Source organism: Podarcis tiliguerta, assembly GCF_965153285.1.
Source record: "Podarcis tiliguerta genome assembly, chromosome: 3".
NCBI classification, from domain to species: domain Eukaryota; kingdom Metazoa; phylum Chordata; class Lepidosauria; order Squamata; family Lacertidae; genus Podarcis; species Podarcis tiliguerta.
The window spans coordinates 69,106,789-69,129,531 of record NC_139536.1 but is presented as its reverse complement, the minus strand read 5'-3'; the positions used below and the strand labels follow the sequence as shown (position 1 = coordinate 69,129,531).

At 40.8% G+C, this 22,743-nt stretch overlaps 1 protein-coding gene across 1 annotated transcript; it reads left to right on the top strand.

Moving 5' to 3' along the window:
• Window positions 1-4,657: 4,657 nt before the first annotated feature.
• On the top strand, window positions 4,658-22,178 carry RPF2 (ribosome production factor 2 homolog). The gene is made up of 10 exons (XM_083433726.1): window positions 4,658-4,806; window positions 7,111-7,243; window positions 8,246-8,283; window positions 9,915-9,954; window positions 11,361-11,442; window positions 12,283-12,359; window positions 13,119-13,218; window positions 18,907-19,009; window positions 20,695-20,839; window positions 21,589-22,178. The coding sequence occupies exons 1-10, from the start codon at window positions 4,784-4,786 to the stop codon at window positions 21,763-21,765; spliced, it is 918 nt and encodes a 305-aa protein (XP_083289852.1). The 5' UTR covers window positions 4,658-4,783; the 3' UTR covers window positions 21,766-22,178.
• The last annotated feature ends 565 nt before the right edge of the window (window positions 22,179-22,743 follow it).

Below are 22,743 nucleotides of genomic sequence, written 5' to 3'. Positions count from 1 at the left end.
TCTCTTTTGAAAGCACTGCCAGTGCAAAAGATTGAACAGGAAAAAAACAGAGCAATTAACTATCTGCTTTTATCATTTCAGCTCTTATGAATCTAATAATTGCAACACCAGCAGCTGCAAAAGAACTTTAGCAAGCACAATCTCCAGTTTTTGGTCAGAGAGATGTCCTGTGCCCTCGCCGTCCCATGCATAACATTTGCTAGTGATTCTAGATATTTGTTTCTTTGTTTCTGAAAACAAACAAGCATAGCAAAATGGCTTTGTTTTTCTTTGTGCTTGTTTGGTCAATACCACAAGGACAGATTAAGAGTTAGTACTGTGTTCCCCTCCTGTGGTTAGACACTGTTTTAACCTTCAAATTAAAATAAACATGTACCCTGTGTTCCAGTTAATTGCTAATTATATATAATCACCCCCTACCCCCAGCTCAGAATATCCATTCTGCTTAGATTGTTTTGCCTTTCAGTGTCAATTTTACCATTCAAGGTAACATAAGTATTACACTGTCTAGTAACGATGAAATAATAATATACTGATATAATTACAGATCACATGTGAAGAAATGTGTCTCCATATTCTCATTTGCTTCATCATTGCTATATCTAATAATGAGCTTGGTAGTCCCGTGCTTATCAGCAGGACAGCAAAATGGAGCCACACACAGATAAGGTAGGGTTTCTACACATTTGGCAGACGCCCCAAGCTTGCAGAAAAATATTGGCTTGCAAATTAAAAAGGAGCAAGAACGAAACGGCACGGCAACATGGAATATCGAAGGAGGTGTTGGGGGGAAATTGGCCTGACAAACCTCCTAGCTGTTTATATTACCTTGGGAGCACCAGATGATCACTTGATACCTCCCAGTCTAATGATACTGTGAGAGTTCTCTTTTGAAGTATTACTGTAACCTGACTGTAATGTAATTTTCTGCAGCAGCTTTCACCAAGCTGCTGGCCTTCAGGTGTTTTAGACTACAATTCCCATCAGCCCCATCCAGCTTAGCCCAATGCTCAGGGTTGATGGGAGTTGTCATCCAATGATAACAGGACAGCAGCAGGTTGGCAAAGGCTGCTCTACAGCATTTTCCTGTCTACTTGCTAGGAAGGCTTGCAGGGCTTGCATAACAAGAACATAAGCTGAAAAGAGAACTAACATAAAATATAATTGTATAAGTGTTATGCTTAGAACCTCCAATAACATGTTGCAAAATACTGACTCAAGCATCACTTCAGCAAAGCTCCTGAAATAATGCTTAGAGCCACTTATAAACCTACACCAAGCATTGCCTGGAGGCTGCCAACTTGCGCCTTCTTTTACATTATCAAAGTCTTGATTTGAGAGCTTTAAATAAAACAATGAGCCTGATTTGCATGTGATGGTGCACTTTGGTCCCCCAACAGAAAGATAAGCCAGATACTATTCTCAAAGATGTAAAACCCTATTATCCATTTGCTTGGCTATTTTTAGCACACTTTTTTTATATACTGAGGGGGGAGGTGAAGCAAATGTGTTTACTGAGAGGCTGCTCCAACAGAAACATGTCCCACAGAGTTCAGTGCAGCTTACTGCCAAGAAAGTGTGCATAAAGCCTAACACTATGCATGCTACTTGGAAGTAAGCCTGACTGAGTTTAAAACAACATACTTTAAAGCAGAGCAGTAGCTACCTGTGGGGTGGGGGCTAGCCAGGTTTCTTGCTGTAGTGAAGCCTCCAGAGGGGTGCAATTGAGGCTCCCAGCCTGTGTGTGTATGCAAATGCACATGGGGGGTGCCATATGGGTATTTGACCCGGGTGCGATAGGACCTAGTTTTGCCCCTGCTTAAATGATAAGGATTCATCGTAGTACACATATCTGTAAGCAAGTGCCATTGCGTTTAGTATGTTTGACATCTGGGTAACCACAGGATTTCCAGAGGGGTAGTTGTGGTAGTATGAAGGAGCAAAAACAAGCCCTTATGTTTAATGACGTAACAACCTTATTGTTGCATAAGCTTTTCTGGACTTAAAAAGGGTATGCCATAACAAATTTGTTAGCCTCTAAGGCAGGAATGGGAAGTGTATGGCTCTCCAGATATTGTTGAATTCCAAAGCCGAACAATCTGAGGTAGCATGATCAGTGATCAGGAATAATGGAAGTTGCAGATAAACATCCTCTGGAGGGGCCACAGGTTTCCCACCTGTTCTTTGGGTACTACGACCTTCTTTTGCTGCATATGCAACCATACATTTAAAGCACATTTCACACCCACATGCATCAAATCCTGGGAACCATAGTTGACCCAGAACAATAATTCTGAGCAGTCTTAGCAAGCTACATTTCCCAGGGTGTGTACACAGCCTTTGTTGTTTATAACCGCAATAAGGCTAAGAAAGAAGCTAGTTTGTAAAAGAAACTGTCGGTAGAAAAAAATGTAAAACTTAGTTTACTTATGTCTCCACTTTGTCTAGCTTGATGTTCAAAGCTCTTCCACTTTTCTGGTAGTACTGCAATACCTATAGTCTGGTCAAGCAAAACATTTTACTTGTACAAAGTACAGTCCTCTGCACTTCTACTCACTGAATTTAGCAGGTCTTATTTCCGGAGAAGTGGGTGTAGGATTGCAAACATAAATATATCTAGGAGCAGGCCTAATTTGATTGAATGGCGCTTACTTCTCTGTAGACAGTATTCCTCTATGGGAGGGTGAGGGCCTTCCAAGCAAAGTTTTCTCACCTCACCCCATTGATTTGGGCAGAGGCAGCAAAGTGGAGAATCACCAAAATAGACGCTGCACTGAAGGAGGCAGAGAAAGCTAAACCTCTTGGCCCAGCTGGGGATACAAATCTTCCCACCACAGTCTTCAGTCTTCAGAGCCGCATATCAACTGATAAGCAGAGATAACTGAGGAGGGGTGTGGGGTTAACTTCAATTCAAAATGCTGTAGACACACCTATAACTTAGCTTAGAAGTTGGCCAAGACTACAGACTACAGAGCTAAAAAAAGTGGTTAGCTGATCATGCTGTATACACAACTACTTGGGAGTAAATTATGTTGAATCACAGAACTGTCCAGTTGGAAGGGACCCCAAAGGCCATCTGGTGCAATCCCTTGCAATGCAGAAATCACAACTAAATCTCATTTTTGGGTGGTGGTTTTGTGACTCTCCCAGTCATCTTCCTGCCCCAGGGCAGAACTTAAGCTTTATTTTGAGTAGGCATGCATTCTACCCTGAAAGCTTGAGACAATAAATTGAAAGAAAGAGATTAAGTCTTTCAGACTCTTCTTGTTGATATCTGTCTATCTTGGGAGACAATGGAAGAGCGTGCCTTCAGGGGTGAGCCAAAGTGTTGGACCAATATGGGAGAGGGTTAGTATTTCTGTTTTCTCAACATTACACCCCTCCAGGCAATACCAAGAAAACTCCCATTAAGGTGGAATAAAAGCCTGCATGCCAGAATATCCTGAAAGTATACCTGGTCTCAAAAGGAAGTGTAAATGGAAAGCTTTTAACGCTTTAGCAAAATATGTTAAAGTGTGGAGGAATAAATGATGATGATGATGATGATGATGATGATGATAAATGTGCTTTTAACCAAATAGAACAACCACTCAAGATTCACTGCTCCATGCAAAGGAAAACTTTAATTTCCTAAGGTTTCATAGATAAGGGACACCTGGAGCCCGAATCCCCCCCCCCCGCATTTCCCTCTCCTCATTTTAACTGCAACCTCGCACTCTGACATCCTGTATCATTTCCCCACCTTAATAAATAAAAAGTATCCTCAAATTCCCTTAATAGGGAGTGAATCCATTCGCTCATCTCTTCCCCCTGGTGGTCATAAAACAATAGTGCATAGCAACCATGGTACGGACAGCGGAACAATGGGGGTAGGGGGAGAACCATACGTTGCTTCCACCTGCTCTAAGGTGGAAACAGCCCAGCGCAGCCCCTGAAAAATCCGGTCTTCGTCGCTCCATTTGCAAATGTCATCTACTGTATATAGTACTTCTATGTAAGACCCCAAACAACCTTCATGGAGCAGAAAGGCTATTCTGCTTAAACTGACCCTTCCTCCCACACCAAATTAAGGACTAATTTGGAAGCCTTGAACTCATTTGATTGGCAGTCAGGCGGCTTGTGCTGTCTCTGAAAAACCTGTGTTAGGAAGAACAGGGGCTCGTGCTGTACGGAAACATTTGGGGCGGCGGCGGGACGCCTACTGCAAAATCCTGTATTTTCCCCTTGATTGCTATGGCCCTCTCTCACTTCCCTTGCGAGGAGCAAGTAAAAATGTCTATGCAAGATACGCCTTTCTAAATTTGGGTATACAGTATCTGCAATTACGCGCCCAAAGAGAACCATGAATGACAACAGCTTTAAAACCGGAGGTTTATATTGGCTGTTCAATTTCTTATCTCTATGACCGACGCTCTACCGTAAGCCCTTTCTCATAGAAATGGGAAATTAGGACCACTTCCACGCAGCCTGAACTTCCGATTTAGATCTGAACGTTGCCATATGCGGGGAAAGGAATTAAAAAGTGATAAAATGTTATTCTCCCAAAACTATTAAATGCTGCTCCGCCGCGCGGAGTATATTTCAGTATATTTTCATTGGCTCTGTGAGACAGAGATACAAATGCTTGCGCGTTTGTTACGTTCCAAAGCTTTTAGCCTCTCCTATCTTTTTACGCCTGTTCCCAATGCCGGCGGATATGACGTCACCACACCGGGCGTAGTTCTTCTTCCGGCGCACATGTTCGACGGACGCACGTGGAGACGGGTGATATTTTTCGGCGAAAATGGACTCCTTGGACCGGGTGGTGTAAGTACAGTTGTTTCGAAGCGTTGCGAAGTTTGTGCCCGTAATAGTGTGGCCGCGTTATTTTGAGGTCGTGAAGAAAATGTTTAATTGCCCCTATAGGTTTGGCAGATATACAGCCTTCGGCTGGTCAGGTCCAGTCCTAAGTAAAACCCAGTGAGCTCGATGGGATTTACTTCCAAGGTTTGTGTCTTTTTATGGCATAAGCGTTTGGACTGCAGGCTTTACAGGTGTTATGACAACGTCCTTTTGTATATGGAAAGCCAAATAAGCCATTGCTCTACTACTCCTTTGCTTAGGTGTAGAGCAATGGTACTCTGCAGCTAAGCAGCTTTATCTGTCAAGAAGCGTATTGTAATTATAAAGGCTTATAAAAAAATGGAGTGCACACTGTATTGAGCAATCCTGTTCAGATTTCAGATAAGGGAGCCCATTTCATTAGTCGTTTTAATGGGCGGATCCACCTCTGTGTGTATATAAAGAATTTATTGTAGGCAGTGTGACCCCAGAGTCATAAAATGCAAGGATGACAATCTGACATTTCTGCATAAACGTTCTTCTCGCGTCAGTCCATCTATCCCTAGGGAATTTTGGTTGCATACTAACTCATGTTCAGATGACTCCAGATTTGACCAGATCTTTATTCGGCTACATTTCAAGCCATGTCAATATTCTTATTCTTGGAAGGCTTGGTAACAATGCTGAAATGAGGAATTGTTTTATTTGGTTGTCAAAGCATTGGACTTTGAGCCAGGGTGTAACCTAGACACATATAAAAACCATTCTGAAAATGCTTTTTTAAAAAAAAACGTTTAAAAAAATACATTGACTTTTCCATAAGGCTCACCATCTAGTGTCACATTGTATATTGCACTTAAAACAGACTTTAAAAGTTTTATTTGCAGCTATATAGCTGAGTCACAGGTAATTATGTGTGCTTGGGTGTGTGAGGTGTAGTTGGGGTGAAAGGACAGCGTGAGGGAATTGTGCCTTTGAAACTCCCTGTTCCTTTGAAAGAGCACAACTCCTTTAACGTTCGTATTTAGATCCTAATATCCAGAACTATATTATCAATCTGAAGTTAATATTCCACTTTGAAAACTTCAAACTCTTCAAAACACTATTTGTGCTGACTTTAAAGTATAAAAGCATCTTAATAAAGCTTGATATTTCAACCTATAAAGATTTAGATTCTCATGCAGAGGCAGCACATTGTTACTGTGGCATTACTGACAAACCAGCTGAAACGTCAGCAGAATAGTAATGTTAATCTATTTTAAACAAAAATTTGTTGTGACATGTCTGTATCAGTATCTTGACTGATGCTGCAACTTAGCTCTAACGTGCCCAACAATTCCTTTCTTTTTTTCTTAATCTAATCATTTTTTTCTATGGCTTTTCAGATTGTAGTAAAACTTGCAGCCCAAATACAGCCATTATTAATTAGAACTAAGATCCATGGATTTCAGTATGGCTTCCTTGCAGCTAAATATGTTTAAAACTACAATGGAGTAACATTTTTAATGAGGTGGCTTCAGCTGATATGTTTGTTTTGGTATTGAACTGGATAGAGGAAACCTCAGAGGCAGCAACTGCATTAACTACCCATCACTAAAGTACTATGCACACTTGCTTGGAAATAAAGCTTGGTGAATTGAGTAAATATGCATATGGAGTTCCATATTCTTCTTTTTTTGCTCCTTACTAATACGTGATCATTTATATTGACTTCTTTGAAGACTAGTACAGCTTTTTTCTCCATACATTAAAAAGCAACAGCTGTTTAACAGTGTCAGACTAGGATCTGGGAGGCCAGGGTTCAAATCCCCAGTTATCCATGATGCTCAGTTGTTGACCTTGGGATAGTCACTTTCTCAAACTAACCTACATCATAGGATTGTTGTGAGAATAAAATGGGGAAAGGAGGAAGAACTATGTATATTGCCTTTAGCTCCTTGGAGGAAAGGTAAGTAAGTAAATAAATACAGTAATAACTAAATATTAAGTATATTTAATAGAGAACACAAAATTATGGGCGGTATTCAACTAATTTGTTGGGCTAGTGCAACAGGACTTCACCATCCCTCCCCTCATGCATGCCCCATGTCATGCCCAGATCTGCTCTGGAGGGTTGGGGCAATCCCAATATGAGGCATGCTAAGGGGAAGATATGGCTAGACGGTTTTGCCATGCAAGAACAATCCTTGCATTGATGGGACCTTGGGCTATGTTGAACCCAGTTTCTTTATAGATGTGCTCAAATACTTTTTGAGAGCTGACTCTGTGTCTTATAAATTCCCATGGCAGAAAGCCCAAAACTAAGAGGGCCAAAAGGTTTCTTGAGAAGAGAGAGCCAAAGCTCACAGAAAACACAAAGAATGCGATGCTAATAAAAGGTGGAAATGCAACTGCAACAATAACTGACGTGCTCAAAGATATTGTAAGTATGATTGGAATTTGTGTGTGTGAAATAATGGCTAGTGTTCTGGGTTGTGTGGGAATGTGACTTGGAGAATACATACTGGGCATTATCTTTTAAGTGAAGTCCTCCAAGCGCTAGATTCCAAATGGCCTTACTTCAGTTGTATTATTAATGTATGCTTAATCTCTGCCAATTCCAAAAATTGTTGCAGAACACTTGGGGTATGCAGCCCAAAAAATTCTTTTTGGAATGTTGATTCTAAACCCAAATCGACAGCACCTGGAATTATTGATTGTTGGTATATTTGAAGGATTTTCTGAAGCAGCTGTTTCCAAGTGATCCTCTTCTGCTTCCCCCCATTTTACTCTCCTGATGAATCTATATTTACTTCATTCATTTGGAGGTCTCATGGTGGTTTATAGCAGTATAGCTACTGCAATAGAAAGGGGCCATATATTTGGACCAAGGAGAAAAATAATATTGTAATGAAGAGAGAAGAAAGTCCTTTTTAAATTTTTAATATTTTTAATTTATTTTTATTAAATATTTTCTTGAATTACAAAAGTACATGCCTTGTCTCTTTTTTTCAGGTTTTACAGTCTTTCTTACAAATCAGTTACATTTGTTGTGAGACCTTAGTGTTGAGTACAGTATAAGGCTGGGGAAGAAGATGGGGGAGAGGAGGGGTGGTGTGGTGAGGTTTATATTCTTTTATATAGTGTACGTGTGGGGTTTTGTATCAACATCAACCGGGTAGGTTCTATTTCTATTTGTTTATTGCATTTCCTTGAAAGTGAGAGGTATGGGGGGGGGCAGGGTGTGGTTGCAGAGCTCCCTGATGGATTGATCCATTATCAGAAAGCTGTTGGGAAGCACAGTACACAGTGAAATCCTTCAGGCACTCCTTAATCTGTTTTATCTGTTCAGACAAGCACTCCCCCCCCCCTTCTGTTTAAAGTGATTTGTCATAGAGTGGTTCAACGTTAAAATGTTATCTCTAACTTCTATTTCTTTTTGTAGTATGCGCTGAAAAAGCCCTTTGCTGTACTATATAAAAAGTAAGTGTTTTCCCCAGTTAATCTAATATGAACATGTATGGCATTTAGCATATTTTAAGAGCAGCTTATACATGCATACATACATACATACGTGTGTGTGTGTGTGTGTGTGTGCAGTATTCAGCAGTGTTAGAAACTCAAACGGTATGTCTAGGTGCCATTTCCCCCCACTTTATATTTTAAAGAAAAAAAATCTCAAAGTGGTTTACAACACATGAAAACTTCAAATAAAACCCTCCAGAATAAAACAAATTCAAGCTTCAACAAAAATATTTCAGATCCTTCTCTAAGTAATAGTTTGCTTTCCCCGCATTGATTCAACTACTTAATTTATAGAGCTGCCCCATAGCAGAAATACTCTAGGAAGCCAGAGTGGTGTAGTGGTAAGTGTCAAACTAGAACTTGGGACGTCAGGGTTCAAATCCCCACTCAGTCATGAAGCTCATTGGGTTACTTTGGACCAGTCACTGCCTCTTAACCTCCCCTTTGGTTAATGCAAGAAGTTAAGGAAGAACTGCTTAAATGTGGCATGAACTTAACCTATCAGATTCACGGGTAAAGTATGCTGTGATGCCTTCAAAAAGGGCTAGATATATTTATGAAAATTGAATCAGGAATTATAAACTGATCAAATGGAGCCCCTATCTACAGAAACAGGTGTTGGGGGACAACCACCTTATTTGGTTAGTGTGTTTGACTCGAATAGGCATGGCTAAACTCGGCCCTTCAGCTGTTTTGGGACTACAACTCCCATCATCCCTAGCTAACTGGACCAGTGGTCAGAGATGATGGGAATTGTAGTCTCAAAACATCTGGCTGGCCAAGTTTGGCCATGCCTGGACTAGAACAAGGGAGATGCATTAGCTGCCCTTGGCCAGTTGCTAACTCACTATCTCAGCTTAGCCTATCTCATAGGGTTGTGTGAAGATACAAGTTGGAAACCGTGCCAATGGCAGGTTTACGAGGGCTCTAGGGCAAGACCTCTCCCTCTGTGGCTTTGTTTCCTCTTCCCATTATCATTAGATGCTCCGTGTCGTCCTTGTCATAGCTATCATCTGCTTGCATGCCAGGCAGAGAGCCAGTGGCAGGTATTGCTCCTCACCACCACCACCACCTGGGGTAGAGTGAGATGCAGAGAAGGAGGTGGGATATGCAGGTTGCAATGTTGAAGAGGAGGAGCAGGTTGTCTGTGGTCCCCTGTTGGGATGTGGGCCCTTGGCAGATTCCCATTCAGGCAGGTCTTTGAGTAGAAAGAATTACACTGCCCTTGGAAGAAAGGTGGAATGTAAACCGAGTAAATAAGAGCATTTGATTGATCCATGATAGAGTTGATATGATATATTGCATGGGCCTTTGCAGTGCTGCAGCCTTCCTTCAGGGTGTTCTGGACCAAGATTCCCAGTAAGGAGTGCCAATGGTCACGAATAATGGGAGTTGAAGTCAAAATAATTGGAATGCACCTGGTTGGGGGGAAGGTTACTGTACCACACTAAATTTAAGTGGTGATGAATCTCCTGAACTGATAAAGAGAGCAAGAGTCTTTCGACACAGTGTGCCCAAAACTTCAAAGTCAATCTTGTCATGCCACATACCCAAGAGCCAAAAAAATTAAACCTTTCTGTTCTCTCTAGAAAAAATATTGCAAGACCATTTGAAGATCAAACCTCGCTGGTAAGTATACAAAACTTATATGTCCAATCGGAACAAAGGGGCTGTCTTCATTGCATGGCTCTAAACAACAAAATAAAGATGGATCCAGAGGAAACGGATATGCTGTGCTAGTATATGGATCCACTTCATTTTGATTTTCGTAAAACAAACACTGCAATCTTTTTCTTCCTGGCACAGTAATTCTCTTAGCAGTAATTCTTGGCTTCCAGGCAGAACTTGTTTAGGAGGAGACAGAGAATCCTTTATGTTTAAATTCATTAATAGCTGTGTTTGATTCTGAAATATTCAAATAAGCAGCTTCCATTCTGTATTGTGACTTGGGAAACATGTATTATTGTGAGAAGTTTGTGAAATGAGAATATTGTTGCCATAGAATCAACCTGAATGAGGGCTGCATGGTATTCTCAAGGCAGTGATGGGTAAAACAGGAGCAATGTGCAACTTCATTCTGTTTTATACCTTGCTCTATCTCAAAAACTCAGGCAGATAGTAAACATTCACCCAAGCTTAAGTTGAATATCTTGGCATTTCCCTAACCTTTTCAAACATATAAAGTCATTAGGTAAGTGTTGTCAAGTAAAAACTTTAATAGGACACCCTGTGCTCATTTCACAGCTGGTGTTCATTGGGTATTGTTTATGCATTTAGACATGATTCTGGAGGATCTGGAATGTCAGTCTCTTATCTGAAAAACACAAATAGTGCATTTTAGGTTTCTTAATAGATGAAGAGCATGTGTGATTGATTTCAGATTTTTTTTTTTAATTAAACCTCATGCCCTTTTAATCCAAAGTTCTAGGATCCAAAGTGCCCCAGATAGTGTTTTGTACAAGGGCTGCATGTGTGGCTTTTCAGCTCCCCCACTTCAGAAGCACCCCCTCCCCCATGCATAACCCGGATTCTTCCAGATCACTGTCACCAACTTTCATCAGCCCCAGGCAGCATGGCCAGCAGTCAGGGGTGTGATGGATGTTGTAGTCCAGCAGCATCTGGAGGGCCACAGTTTCTTCACACTTGCAATAAGGCATGAGAGCTTGTGGCTGGAAAGAAAAGTTTGTAACCTCACCTTGTGGGTGAGAGAGTGTCTTGCATGTGAATTACAGAAGCAGTCTGTACAAGCAGGCTGTTCAATAATCCTGAGACCAAACCCAACTGGATGCACACACTGGGTTTTCTGGATTGCCACCCATGTCTCTCCTGCAGACTTTAAATAAAACGTCATAATATTCCAAGAAGGCCAGTTAGGTTTAATCTTGAGATAAGCAGCTAGTTGAGTTTCCTCCTTTGGCAGGATTTTAAGGTTGCTCAGGAGCAGAACATTCTTCCGAGGGATTGGCATTCAGCACTGCAATGTGCTTTTTATGTTGCACTTTGCAAAACCTTCAACTGACGTCTTTTATTAACAGGAATTTTTTTCCAAGAAATCTGACTGTTCTTTGTTCCTGTTTGGATCACATAACAAGAAGAGGCCTAATAATCTGATAATAGGTAAAGTTGTTTCTTTTCTGTGAGTTGGAAGAAATAGATTACCAACAAGATCTAGCTAACGTGAGAATTAAAAGATCAGTGCTCTTCTGCTACTTTGACCTCCTTTTTTTTACAAATAAGTTTGGAGGAAAGTAACAGCAGTGTGCTTGAAAGATTCAAAGCAGAATTAGGCTTTTTCCTGTTACATAATTCGAAAGCTTGTCTGCTTTTGTAGAGATGTCGGTAGGAGAGCTCTTGGTTCATCTGTAACTTCATTATTCTTTTTCCAAGTTGATCCTACACACAGAGAGGAAGTGGGATTGGCCCTTTCCCCCTAAGTTTTATGCATGCAACTGAAGACAAGAATGGGCTGTAGGGTCTGTATTTTCAAGCAGGAACTATTGCACAGCCACGCATGTTGAATCCTTGCCTTCCACCAAATGCTTGCAGGTTAGGGGAAGGGCCAGCAGAGGGCATGGGTGAGGCACTGTCAATTCAGCCAGTGCACGTTAAAGAAAATGAGGATAGAAATTTTAGAGCACTGATTTAGTTGTGACAAGAAGAGCTGTCACAATTTGTTTAGCACTTCTGATTTGTGCAATACTTTCTACAGTTCATTGCCTTCATCCGCATAAATATTTTGTTGGGGAGCAGAACTAGTGGCCAAGGCTATGCAGCGAGTTGGTGGCAAGGGTGATGGAACTCTTAGCTCACAAATGGTTAACCATTATCTGGCAGTACTTACATCCATATAACTTGTGGTGTTTAAATATGTACACTGTAATCCTATTGTGCATCTGTCTTTGTGCTGGATATACCTATTCAAGGAGAAGATTTGATTCACTTTCTTTTCTTTGGCAGGTCGCATGTATGATTATCATGTTCTGGATATGGTTGAACTGGGTATTGAGAAGTTTGTAGCTCTCAGAGATATCAAGGTAAGATGATGTAAAACCAGTAGCTTATCAGTTGCTTCCAAATGGATTGATGGCTACATATCCTTAAAATGAGGAGTGATGTGGAGAAGTACACCTAAACTATGTATGAGGCATTATTCATTCACTTATTTAAAACATACCTATATTTCCCTTCAGTTCAAAATTTCTAGGGCTAAAAAAAGGCAATAAAAACCGTTAAAGTGATCACTGAAAAGAATGACGGAAGCAGTGGAGGGGTGGTTCAGCTTAGGTTAAAAGTCATGGAAAATACAAATGCCTTTGTCTACTGCCTAAATGGATTTTTAACCTATCGTTTATGCTGTGTGGTTTGTAGATAGTATAGGAATATGAAATTCCTTTTAGTGAGCTCTTGTCACAGTCTCTTGTGGCCCTCCAGATGCTATGGGCCGACAACTTTCATCACCCTTGACTTTTGGGCATGCCTGACTGGGACAGATGGCAGTTGGAGTCCAGCAACTTCGAGAAGGCCACAGGTTCTCCGCCCCTGACTTAATACCTAGACCTGGCGAGGCTTCTCCATGTGAAATGCTATCAGGCACTCAGCACAGATTAAGCCAACTAAAATATTTGTACCTTACGATAGCTACGTTCCCCTCTTGCTTGCATTGGGGTTTTGTGTACCTTTTATCCCTTATTTCATTGGCAGTTTTCTGAGGTGTTGCTTCTTCTCCCACTGCAGCCCTTCACTTTCTAATCTTCTGATTCATTTTTTTTTAAAAAAAAAACCAAAATTAATAGAACAGCAAGTGCCCTGAAGGGACAAAACCTATGTTGATATTTGCTGGTGATGCTTTCGACATCAGTGAAGAACACAGGAGATTAAAAAGCCTTCTAATTGGTAAGTATTCTTAATTTGCATTTTTTGTGCGCAGCAGAGTAGGAACTCTTGCAGTGCTGAGTCATGGAAATTTTCATATTTGGGATTTAGCCATCTGTTGGGAGTACTAAAATGTGAAAGGTTGCGGTGATTTATGTTGTTTTGTAAAGTTATGTTGAAGTTTTATCTTTTGGTCAGTAACCCAGGCGGTTTTGTGGTCATCTGTTCTTTTTTTACAGCAGGGGGTGGGGTGGGAGAACATTGAGAACTGTCCTCCTATGAAGAAATGAATCTGTAAGCTGAAATAGTTGCAGCCTAAGTTAAAAATCAAGACCCAGTGGATTGCCTGGGAACATCTGATGCATTACGGAAGCTCAGTGATTGTGGACTTGCTCAGGACTGTGGCTAGGAAGGCCCTGAAAGCCCTGTGTAAATGTAGTGTGTGTGTGTGTGTGTGTGTGTGTGTGTGTAGAATCCTTGGCAGATGGAAATCAAGCCTGCAAATATAACTTCAAATTTGTAAGTTTTCAAAGTCATATTGGAAGTCAGTATGATATCTAAACCCCATCACTGGTTACTACTGCCCAGTTGCCCAGTTCTTATGTCAGAAGAGAGCGACTGGATGATCAGGGAGATACAGTGGTACCTCGGGTTACAAACGCTTTGGGTTACAAACTCTGCTAAACCAGAGGTAGTACCTCAGGTTGAGAACTTTGCTCCAGGATGAGAATGGAAATCGTGCAGTGGCAACAGAAGGCCTCATTAGCGAAAGCATGCCTCAGGTTAAAAACAGTTTTGGGTTAAGAATGGACCTCCAGAACGAATTAAGTTCGTAACCCAAGGTACCACTGTATTCCAAGTCAGATGGGGGGGGGGTCCTCCTTTTTTAGATAGAATAAAATTGGAATGGGTAATTTGGGTTTGTTTCCCTGTAGGCATTAAAATATCGAATTCAAATATTGTTGCCTAATCCCAGTCACATTTAAAATCTTGATTCCTATGAACATACCTCATTTCTAGCCCTGGGAATTTTAAAAAATACCCTAGAATATCTTCTCCTTGTGGAAGAAGTGAATAACCTGTGCAAAGTGAGCGAGATAGTTTTCTCTCCCTCTCTTTATATCTCTGCAGTTCTTTCTCTCGCCTTCTTTTTTCAGCCCTTCCATTCTTCCCTCTCACCTGGCTTTCAGCATTTTGTTTCTCTTGTCAGTCAGCATTCTTTGGCTCTTCAGTCCCTGCTGGGCTGTTTTGGGGAGTTCCATTAGGTTGTTTTTCTTCTTAAAGGCTTTGTGTGTACTTGGCAACCTTAGAATTAGCTAGAATCTGCTTATGCTTCCCTCATGTGATTACACAGTACAGTTTTGGCTGCAAAATTTTGCGAGCAGGAGAAGATTAATTGACTATGTAAAGGCAAAAGAATATGAGGAGCAAGAAGTTTCCCATGTAATCATAAAGGAGTAGACTGGATTTTCTACAGTTTGACCTAAGTGGAACTGTTATTTATCTGACTGGTGAAAAATAAACATTTTGCTTTGGATTTTAGCTAAAAGCAAATGGCTTTTAAAAAGCCACTGCCCTTGTAAATATCACATTCTGCTTTTAGCCCACAGGGAATATCAAGCATCAAATAAACTCTTACCAAAGCTATGTGACCACATCAATGTTCTTGGTAAACAACTAGGTTTCTGTTGACTTGCGAGCCATTGGCCGGTTGTGGAGTTTGCCCATTTGAGTCATGTGACATTGCTGCTGAGGGAGCACAAGGGTTGGGAAAATGAGGTCATAAGTGTTATACTAGAACAGGAAAATTCTTCTGGCCCCTTTAAATCTTTTTTTAGGGCATGTGTGCTAGTTATACATGTGACATGGCTACGGTTTCCAGAAGCATATTGAATTTGAGACAGTTTTCTGACACTCCCCCTCTTCCTACTTTCAATAAAAGCATTGCATTCTGACAGATTGTAAATCAGTTTTGTGTGAGAATTAGTTCCTCTCCTGTGACAGCACTGATTCATTAATCTGTTGGCATATTCTGAATGATATCAATCAGGAACAAGGTGAGGAATAGTTGAGCACAAATGTCACTCAAATAGTTGAGCACAATGTCACTCAAAGGAACATTACTGGGTTCTGAGGTGAACTCAAATGAAGTGAGTCCAAGAGTATCTCTCCTACTATCGATGTGCAGGTTCCTCCTCTTCCCCACCTGGATAGAGAGTCAATCAGGCAGACACCAGCCACCTGTTCTGGATCAAGGGCCCCCCATCCATTTGGTGTAGCGTGTTCAGAGTTGAAGCACCACATGTGCAACCCTAGGCACTAGAGCAGTGTTTCCCAAACTTGGGTCTCCAGCTGTTTTTGGACTACAATTCTGATCATCCCCGACCATTTGTCTTGCTACCTAGGGATGATGGGAGTTGTAGTTCAAAAACAGCTGGAGACCCAAGTCTGGAAAACACTACACTAGAGGGATTTTATTCTGAAGCACTCTTATATGTGAGCAGCCTAATTCTGTATATAAACAGAATTAAACTGCTCAGGACTGCAATACCTCTAAGACCGCCTCTCTCCATATGAACCTCCCCGGACTCTGCAATCATAATCTGAGGTCCTTCTTCGTGTACCTACTTCACGAGAGGTCCGGAAAGTGGCAACACAAGAAAGGGTCTTCTCTCCAGTGGCTCCCCATTTGTGGAATGCTCTTCCCAGGGAGACTCACCTTGTGCCTTCATTATACACCTTTAGGTGCCAGGCAAAAATGTTCTTCTTTAACCAAGCCTTTGGGTAATTAACATCCTATACTCTTTTAAATGGAGGGACACGGGTGGCGCTGTGGTCTAAACCACTGAGCCTTGGGCTTGCCGATCAGAAGGTCGGCGGTTCGAATCCCCGTGATGGAGTGATCTCCTGTTGCTCGGTCCCAGCTCCTGCCAACCTAGCAGTTCGAAAGCACGGCAAGTGCAAGTAGATAAATGGGTACCACTCTGGTGGGAAGGTAAACAGCGTTTCTGTCCGCTGCTCTGGTTCGCCAGAAGCGGCTTAGTCATGCTGGCCACATGACCCGGAAAAACTGTCTGCAGACAAACATCGGCTCCCTCGGCCAGTAAAGCGAGATGAGCGCCGCAACCCCAGAGTCGTTCGCGACCGGACTTAACTGTCAGGGGTCCTTTACCTTTACTCTTTTAAATGTGTTTGCAGGACAGGATGGGGAGGGTGGGAGGTTATTGATTGGAGGGGGGTTGGTTCTTGTTTTTATTGTGTATTTTGTGTTTTTCTCTTATATTTTTATGTTGTGAACTGCCCTGAGATCTATGGATGAAGGGCAGTATATAAGTTAATAAATAAAATAAGCCTTTTGAATAGGAATTGCATTGATTCGCATAACCTTTTTATATTCAAACATAACTGCATCTTCTGAGCATGTGTGAAACTGCTCAGTTTAATCAAAGGTGTCGACCAATATGCTCTTTCAATGTGCGTAACTTCTAAGTTTTAGCAATATGGCTGGTTATAGCTCACAGACAGTTGGTTTTGGAAGAGCACGAATTTTTAAGAAAGAAAAAGGGGAAGAAACTGGCAAGAACTCGAAGAATAACGTAATAGAACAAAAATAATTTTCTGAAACTTAGCACCTTTATGTGGATTTTGATTTAGCAGTGTTCCTGTTGCTATAGAACTTTGGACTAGTGCCAGTTTAAAGATTGGATGCCAAAAACATAGGAAAATAATATTTCAAAAGCTACCCACATAGAACATCAGTCATGGGCAGAGAAAGTTTGACACTGAAATGTCAAGAAAATATTTTCTCATTTCTTCAGTTAGAAATCTGGTATTTCAAAAGGATACATGTGAAAACGTATTAAACTGATCACTGGTATATTTGCACTTCATACTTTTGGTTTGGCTGAAATAACCAAGGAAATGACACTGAGAAAAATACAGCTGACTCTGGAAGCCAAAGCTAGAAGAGAACGGAACATTTAGCACTATGGTACTTTTTAAATTGCAGTACTGATACTTGTTTTTGTTAACATGCCTTGTACTCTGCTTCAAGGCCACGTTCTTTCTGTGTTCCTGGCTGAGAGTATAGTTCAAATCCTTTTCTCACAAGCTATATGCGGCCTCAGAAGAGTGTCACGGACTATTCCATTTGAACGCATACATCCCAGCACAGGTGACTTCGTTCTAATGTGTTGCTACTGAACACAATGCAAAATTGTTAAGGGCCGTTTGAAAATAATCTGGGCATACAGTCCTGCAAAATTTCAGAAGTTGTTGGTTCAGGGTTGCTAATCTGAACTAGTAGCCCTTATTTGTACGGATAAGAAATTGCAGAATGTTCAAGTCACACTCTCTAACTTGAGTTTATGGCTCTTGGTTTGGCAGAGAATGCCGCATTCTAACCATCCTCTTCATGTCCCCAACTCTTGTCCCATTTTGTTTATATTAATTCAGAGATCTTGTTTTAATTTTATCTCCTCACCCTCTAAAAAGAAGAAGTTAATATTCCTAAAAGAGGGATAGTCGGTGTAACTCAGTGTTATTGGACTGCAGTCCACATCAGCCCCAACCATCATGGTCAAATATGATGGTAACTATAATCCATTAAGATCTGGAGGGCATCACATTGGCTCTTCTTGTCCTGACACAAGCTGGAACTGAAGTTCAAATGGAGAGTCGTCTTAAAATGTACATATTGATGGTTGTTGGAGGAACTCAGTGCTCAAGATGAGATTTCATTTACAGTGGGTTTTACATCTTTGATATGCCTTGAAAATGAGCACATACAGATGGTGTCCTAGGTTAGGTTGGGAAAATGCCTTCAATTTAACATTTTGAATCTATTGGTTACGGTACATGGAGAGGTCTGTGGAGTGATTATGTTTGTTCTTGGTATCAACAAGCGTAGACCAGAGATATCTTACTTGTGCTTTCCCCCCTCATCTCAAGTCTCAAGGAGGTGTGAGCTTTACAGTAGCAATTTTGTTAACATCTTCTGATCATAATGACTGTATAAAAATCATAAAATAGCTTTTGTGTTTCTGTTAGGTTTTACCATGTTGGATATCATTTTGTAGACCCGAATATCTGGAATAATGTTTTGTTTCATTTATGTTTTACGTAACTTGCACTATTAATAACTGAAATGTGTCAGGGCTGGGAGGCAATTCTCCAATTTGGTTGTTATAATTAGTGCCAAACATAGGGGGGTGGGGGAAGTACTTTTAATCAGCCACTTCTAACTCTTTATTTTCCATAACGCATAATCTCTTGCAACCTCAAAATTGTCCACTAGTGTCAGCTGTTTGGTGTCTGTGTGTGTGTGTGTGTGTGTGTGTGTGTGTGAGAGAGAGAGAGAGAGAGAGAGAGAGAGAATCAATCTATTTTGAAGTGAGGTATTGTTTTCTGTTCTTTCAGTCCTAATTTTCACAAACATTGAAATATGTGGAAAAGCACTATTTTAAAGATAAAGGTCTTTAAAAGTGTATGGTTATTTTGAATCCTCCTGTTTTGGTTGTTGCATGTGCACTGTTTGACCTGAACTGTTTTGGCCTAGTGGCTCTAAAAAAAATATTTCTCTTGTGCCAGAATATTTTGCTGGTTGACAGAATTACACGTCTGGCTGCAAGTGGCGATTCTATTTGCAGGTCCCTGATCTTGTTTCTTTTGGCTGTCTAGAAATGGCTCTTGCTCTTTTCCCTCTTTCAGATTTTTTCAGAGGCCCTGTTGTGCCCAGCATTCGCCTGGCAGGCTTAGAACACGTTCTTCACTTCACAGCCATTGATGAAAAAGTTTATATGAGAAGTTACAAGTAAGTCTCTCATTGCTGATTTCTTGCTCTTATATGCAATACTAACATGCTTCCTAAGAATTAGATTGTGTGAAGTGCTTTGTAGGATTTAGTTAGAGCAGGCATAGGCAAACTCTGGCCCTCCAGATGTTTGGGACTACAATGCCCATCATCCCTGACCACTGGTCCTGTTAGCTAGGGATGATGGGAATTGTAGTCCCAAACATCTGGCGGGCTGGAGTTCACCTATGCCTGAGTTAGAGTTATAGAATCAGACTTTGAAAGCCCATAACTTGCACATGTTTAACTTGTGCGCATTCAGCTTTATGCATGTGGCTATATGGGGGCGGGGGAGAGAGAATGGGGACAGAGTGAGAAAAATGACTTTTGGCAATTCCACCCACCATTGAGCCCAATGTGTTTTGGCTATAAGCTTTAGGTGTGAACCTTGGAATGTAACCCTTGCGTAAGTTGCGGGCTTGCTGTATATCACAGTGAAGGTGCCTAGTTATAATTTCCCAAAATTATCAAACAACATTCACTGCGTGCTATCATACTGGAGCCAGGTGGTTAGCGCCTCCTAGAGGTCAAGGCAGGAATGACATGTTTTATAAACCTTTTAAAAATAATTTCCATCATGTTCTGCTCAAACTCTTCAGCTTCCAAATTATTTAGGAATATGAGACGTTGCCTTTGTACCAAGTCAGACCCAATGGTCCTACCATCTCATTATTGCCTGGCAAGCAGCTCTCTAGGATTTCAATAGAGAGTCTTTCCCAGTATTACTTGGAAATGCTGGGACTTGAACCCAGAACCCTCTGCATGCAAACCAGATGGTCAGCTATTAAGCTATAGAATATATAGTAAAAACAAAACAGCTAAACGTTTGTGTAAAAATTCTACTGGTGATTGGAAAAATGTGACAGTGAATGGTTTTTTAAAAACAATATTAAGGAATGATCATCCTACTAATTTATTCACCTCCAAACTAAATGACATTTAAATATATGTACTTCCTTGTAAATCTATATGACATTCATTCCAGGGAAGCATATTTTAAGAGCAGAGCTTTAAGTTTGTGGCAGACAAGTATAATCTCGGTGTACTTTAGCACTGCAAAGTAAACAATAGCTTGCCGCAACACAGAGAAAGCAGTACTAAATGCAGTGCAAATGGGGCCAACACATGTTGTGCCCTGCAAATAGTGATTTGCCTGTGGGAATAGCTGGTTGGAGAGGGCCACTCCTGTGCCCTTAAGGATGCATGTCATGGGGCAGGGTGGTCCCAGTATTTCTGTCCACCTTAGTCCTTCCACCTAAGTCTGTTGTTCAGCATTTGTGCCCTGTGTTTTGGCTTTACTTAACATTTGCACACCAGCATTACTGAACCAGCCACACAAGCCAGGGCATCAATGGCATCAGGTTCAAAGAGGGTAGGATTTGGTTGCTAATGAGTCGTGCTGAACTATCAGGATCTTAGTAACTGCTTTCTTCCCAGAAAAAAAGAGCCTGTGTGCGATAGTTTCTCTCTTATTGGAAGTAAGCTTCCAGCCTGCACAAAACTCTGCAGGCTTACTGAGAAAAGCACATCGTCCAGTCATGTTGGTATTGCATCACTGTGGAATGCGAGTGAGGGGGAGGTTGATTGTTGCAAGGCATCTGTTAAACATGTCAGATGAGAAGGCAACTTGTTCTTATCTTTTTAAGAGTACTGTTGAAAAAATCTGGTTGCAAAATACCAAGGATTGAACTTGAAGACATGGGGCCATCGCTAGATTTGGTGATGAGAAGGACCCATTTGGCCTCAGATGATCTTTATAAGTTATCTCTAAGACAGCCCAAAGCTCTCAAGGTATGTTGGCACATCTTTATACCACTGAAAGCTTTTCCATAAGAAAAGAGATGTGTGGTTTTCTTGTCTTCAATGTTTACCCTTGATGTAATCAGCAATTCGTTCTCTGTTTCCATGTTCTATTACATCATCCATTAAGCTTTGTCCTGTTTTTCTTATGATCTTTAGTAGGTTTTTAAAAGATTCCTTGACATCAGGCATGTTTTGAATCTGCATACCACTGTTAGGTCTCTAATTTAATTGGAATTATTTGGATGCGGCCTTAATTTGGAAGGTCACTGCTGCTAGTAATTCATATTGTCACTAGTGCTCTGTTAAAGAGCTGTCTCTTCCTGTAACGGCCAAATCACTGCTTCTGCTTTTTGGTACTTTGCAGATGAAGTACTAGCAGCACTTAATACAAAATTTGAAAGTACAATTAACTGGTTTTTTTTAAAAACGCCCAAATCACTGCTTCTGGAGTTTTCTGCCAAATGAAACCTTATGCCTGAATGGAGTTTTAGGGGGTGGCTCTTCTAAGCAGTGATTTGGGCATTTTTTTAAAAAAACAGTTAATTGTACCTTCAAATTTTGTATTAAGTGCTGGGTCTTCTAAGTTAGTAGTTTGTGAGTTGCATCCAGTCTTGGCGGTCATTTATCAAGACTTTTGTCCTTAAATGCAACTGTTTTGAAATGTAACAAGGCATGGTGGCATTATACAAATGCGAGATGTCAGTCTAGTGAAACTGTAATGCTTTCTTATTTTTCAGCCAAAGAAGAAGAAAAATATTTCCCATGATGTCTTTGGTACAAAATATGGACGGATCCACATGCAGAAACAGGATCTGGAAAAATTGCAGACCAGGAAAATGAAGGGTTTAAAGAAGAGGCCAGCTGAAAAGAAGACTGAAGATGGAAAGAATCCAAAGAAAGTAAAGTTAGAATGATAGGCTGCATCTGGACTGAGCACTTGAGCTGGCTGCTCCTTTGATTTATTCATTTAAATGCCATATACTTCTGAAATTTATTTTGAATGGGTTTTCAGGCAAAAATACTTGGTTGTTCCTGGAAGGCAGGGATGTTTTAAAGGGAGGAAATGAATATGTATTGCTTAATTTTTGGACAAGTTTCTTCTGATAACCACTTGAAACAGATACTGCCAGCCATTGCTTCCAGCAGCGGCTTCCAGCCATTCAGGGTGACTTGTTCTACTCTTCATTCTCTTCCCAGCCCCTGTTGCCATTACGTTTTCAGAATATGGCATTTATGTTTGTGCTTTTAAAGACATTATCATCACGGACATGAGCAGAAATACATCTGTACTCTGGATTTTTTAAAAATAAACATATTTGGATATTCATCACTGGGAAAGCCATGACCTAGTTCCGGGGGGATGTGTGTGTGTGTGTGTGTGTGTGTGTGTGTGGTTTAGACCATCAGGAAATTGGCTTATGGCTGTTATATTGAACTACAAATTTCTGTCTGTATAAACAAAGAATTCCAGGTTGCTTTGACCTTTTCATCCTATCCTTGGATTTTTCCCTAATCAGGCTGTGCTTTGTCTATCCTTGCTATTGCTTAAATGATAAGCTAGCCTGGGCTGGAAAAGAATAAAATGCAGAGCCCAGTATTTATACCAAGAACTTTTCTCATTCAACTTTTTTTTAAAGTAATAAACAAATTAATAATAATTGAATGTTTGAATTTGAGGGGTTGGAAGACTACTGTAACTGCAATATTTCATTTGACATCTATGGTTTCTTACTGGAATAGTGTGGTTTTTCCAGTTCTGTTGGAACAGGTAGCATCTGAAAAGCAGACGTAGTTCACAGGTTTGCCTACTATGGTGAAATGTATTTCTATTTAAACTACAGGAATTGTTTCTAAATAGCCAAGGATGTCAAACTGTCTTACATGCTTCTCAA

Coding starts and splice junctions, on each gene's coding strand:
- RPF2 (XM_083433726.1), top strand. CDS start 4,784: ATGGACTCCTTGGACCGGGTGGT. Junction 12,360..13,118: donor TAGCTCTCAGAGATATCAAG/GTAAGATGATGT, acceptor CAAAATTAATAG/AACAGCAAGTGCCCTGAAGG. Junction 13,219..18,906: donor ATTAAAAAGCCTTCTAATTG/GTAAGTATTCTT, acceptor TCCCTCTTTCAG/ATTTTTTCAGAGGCCCTGTT.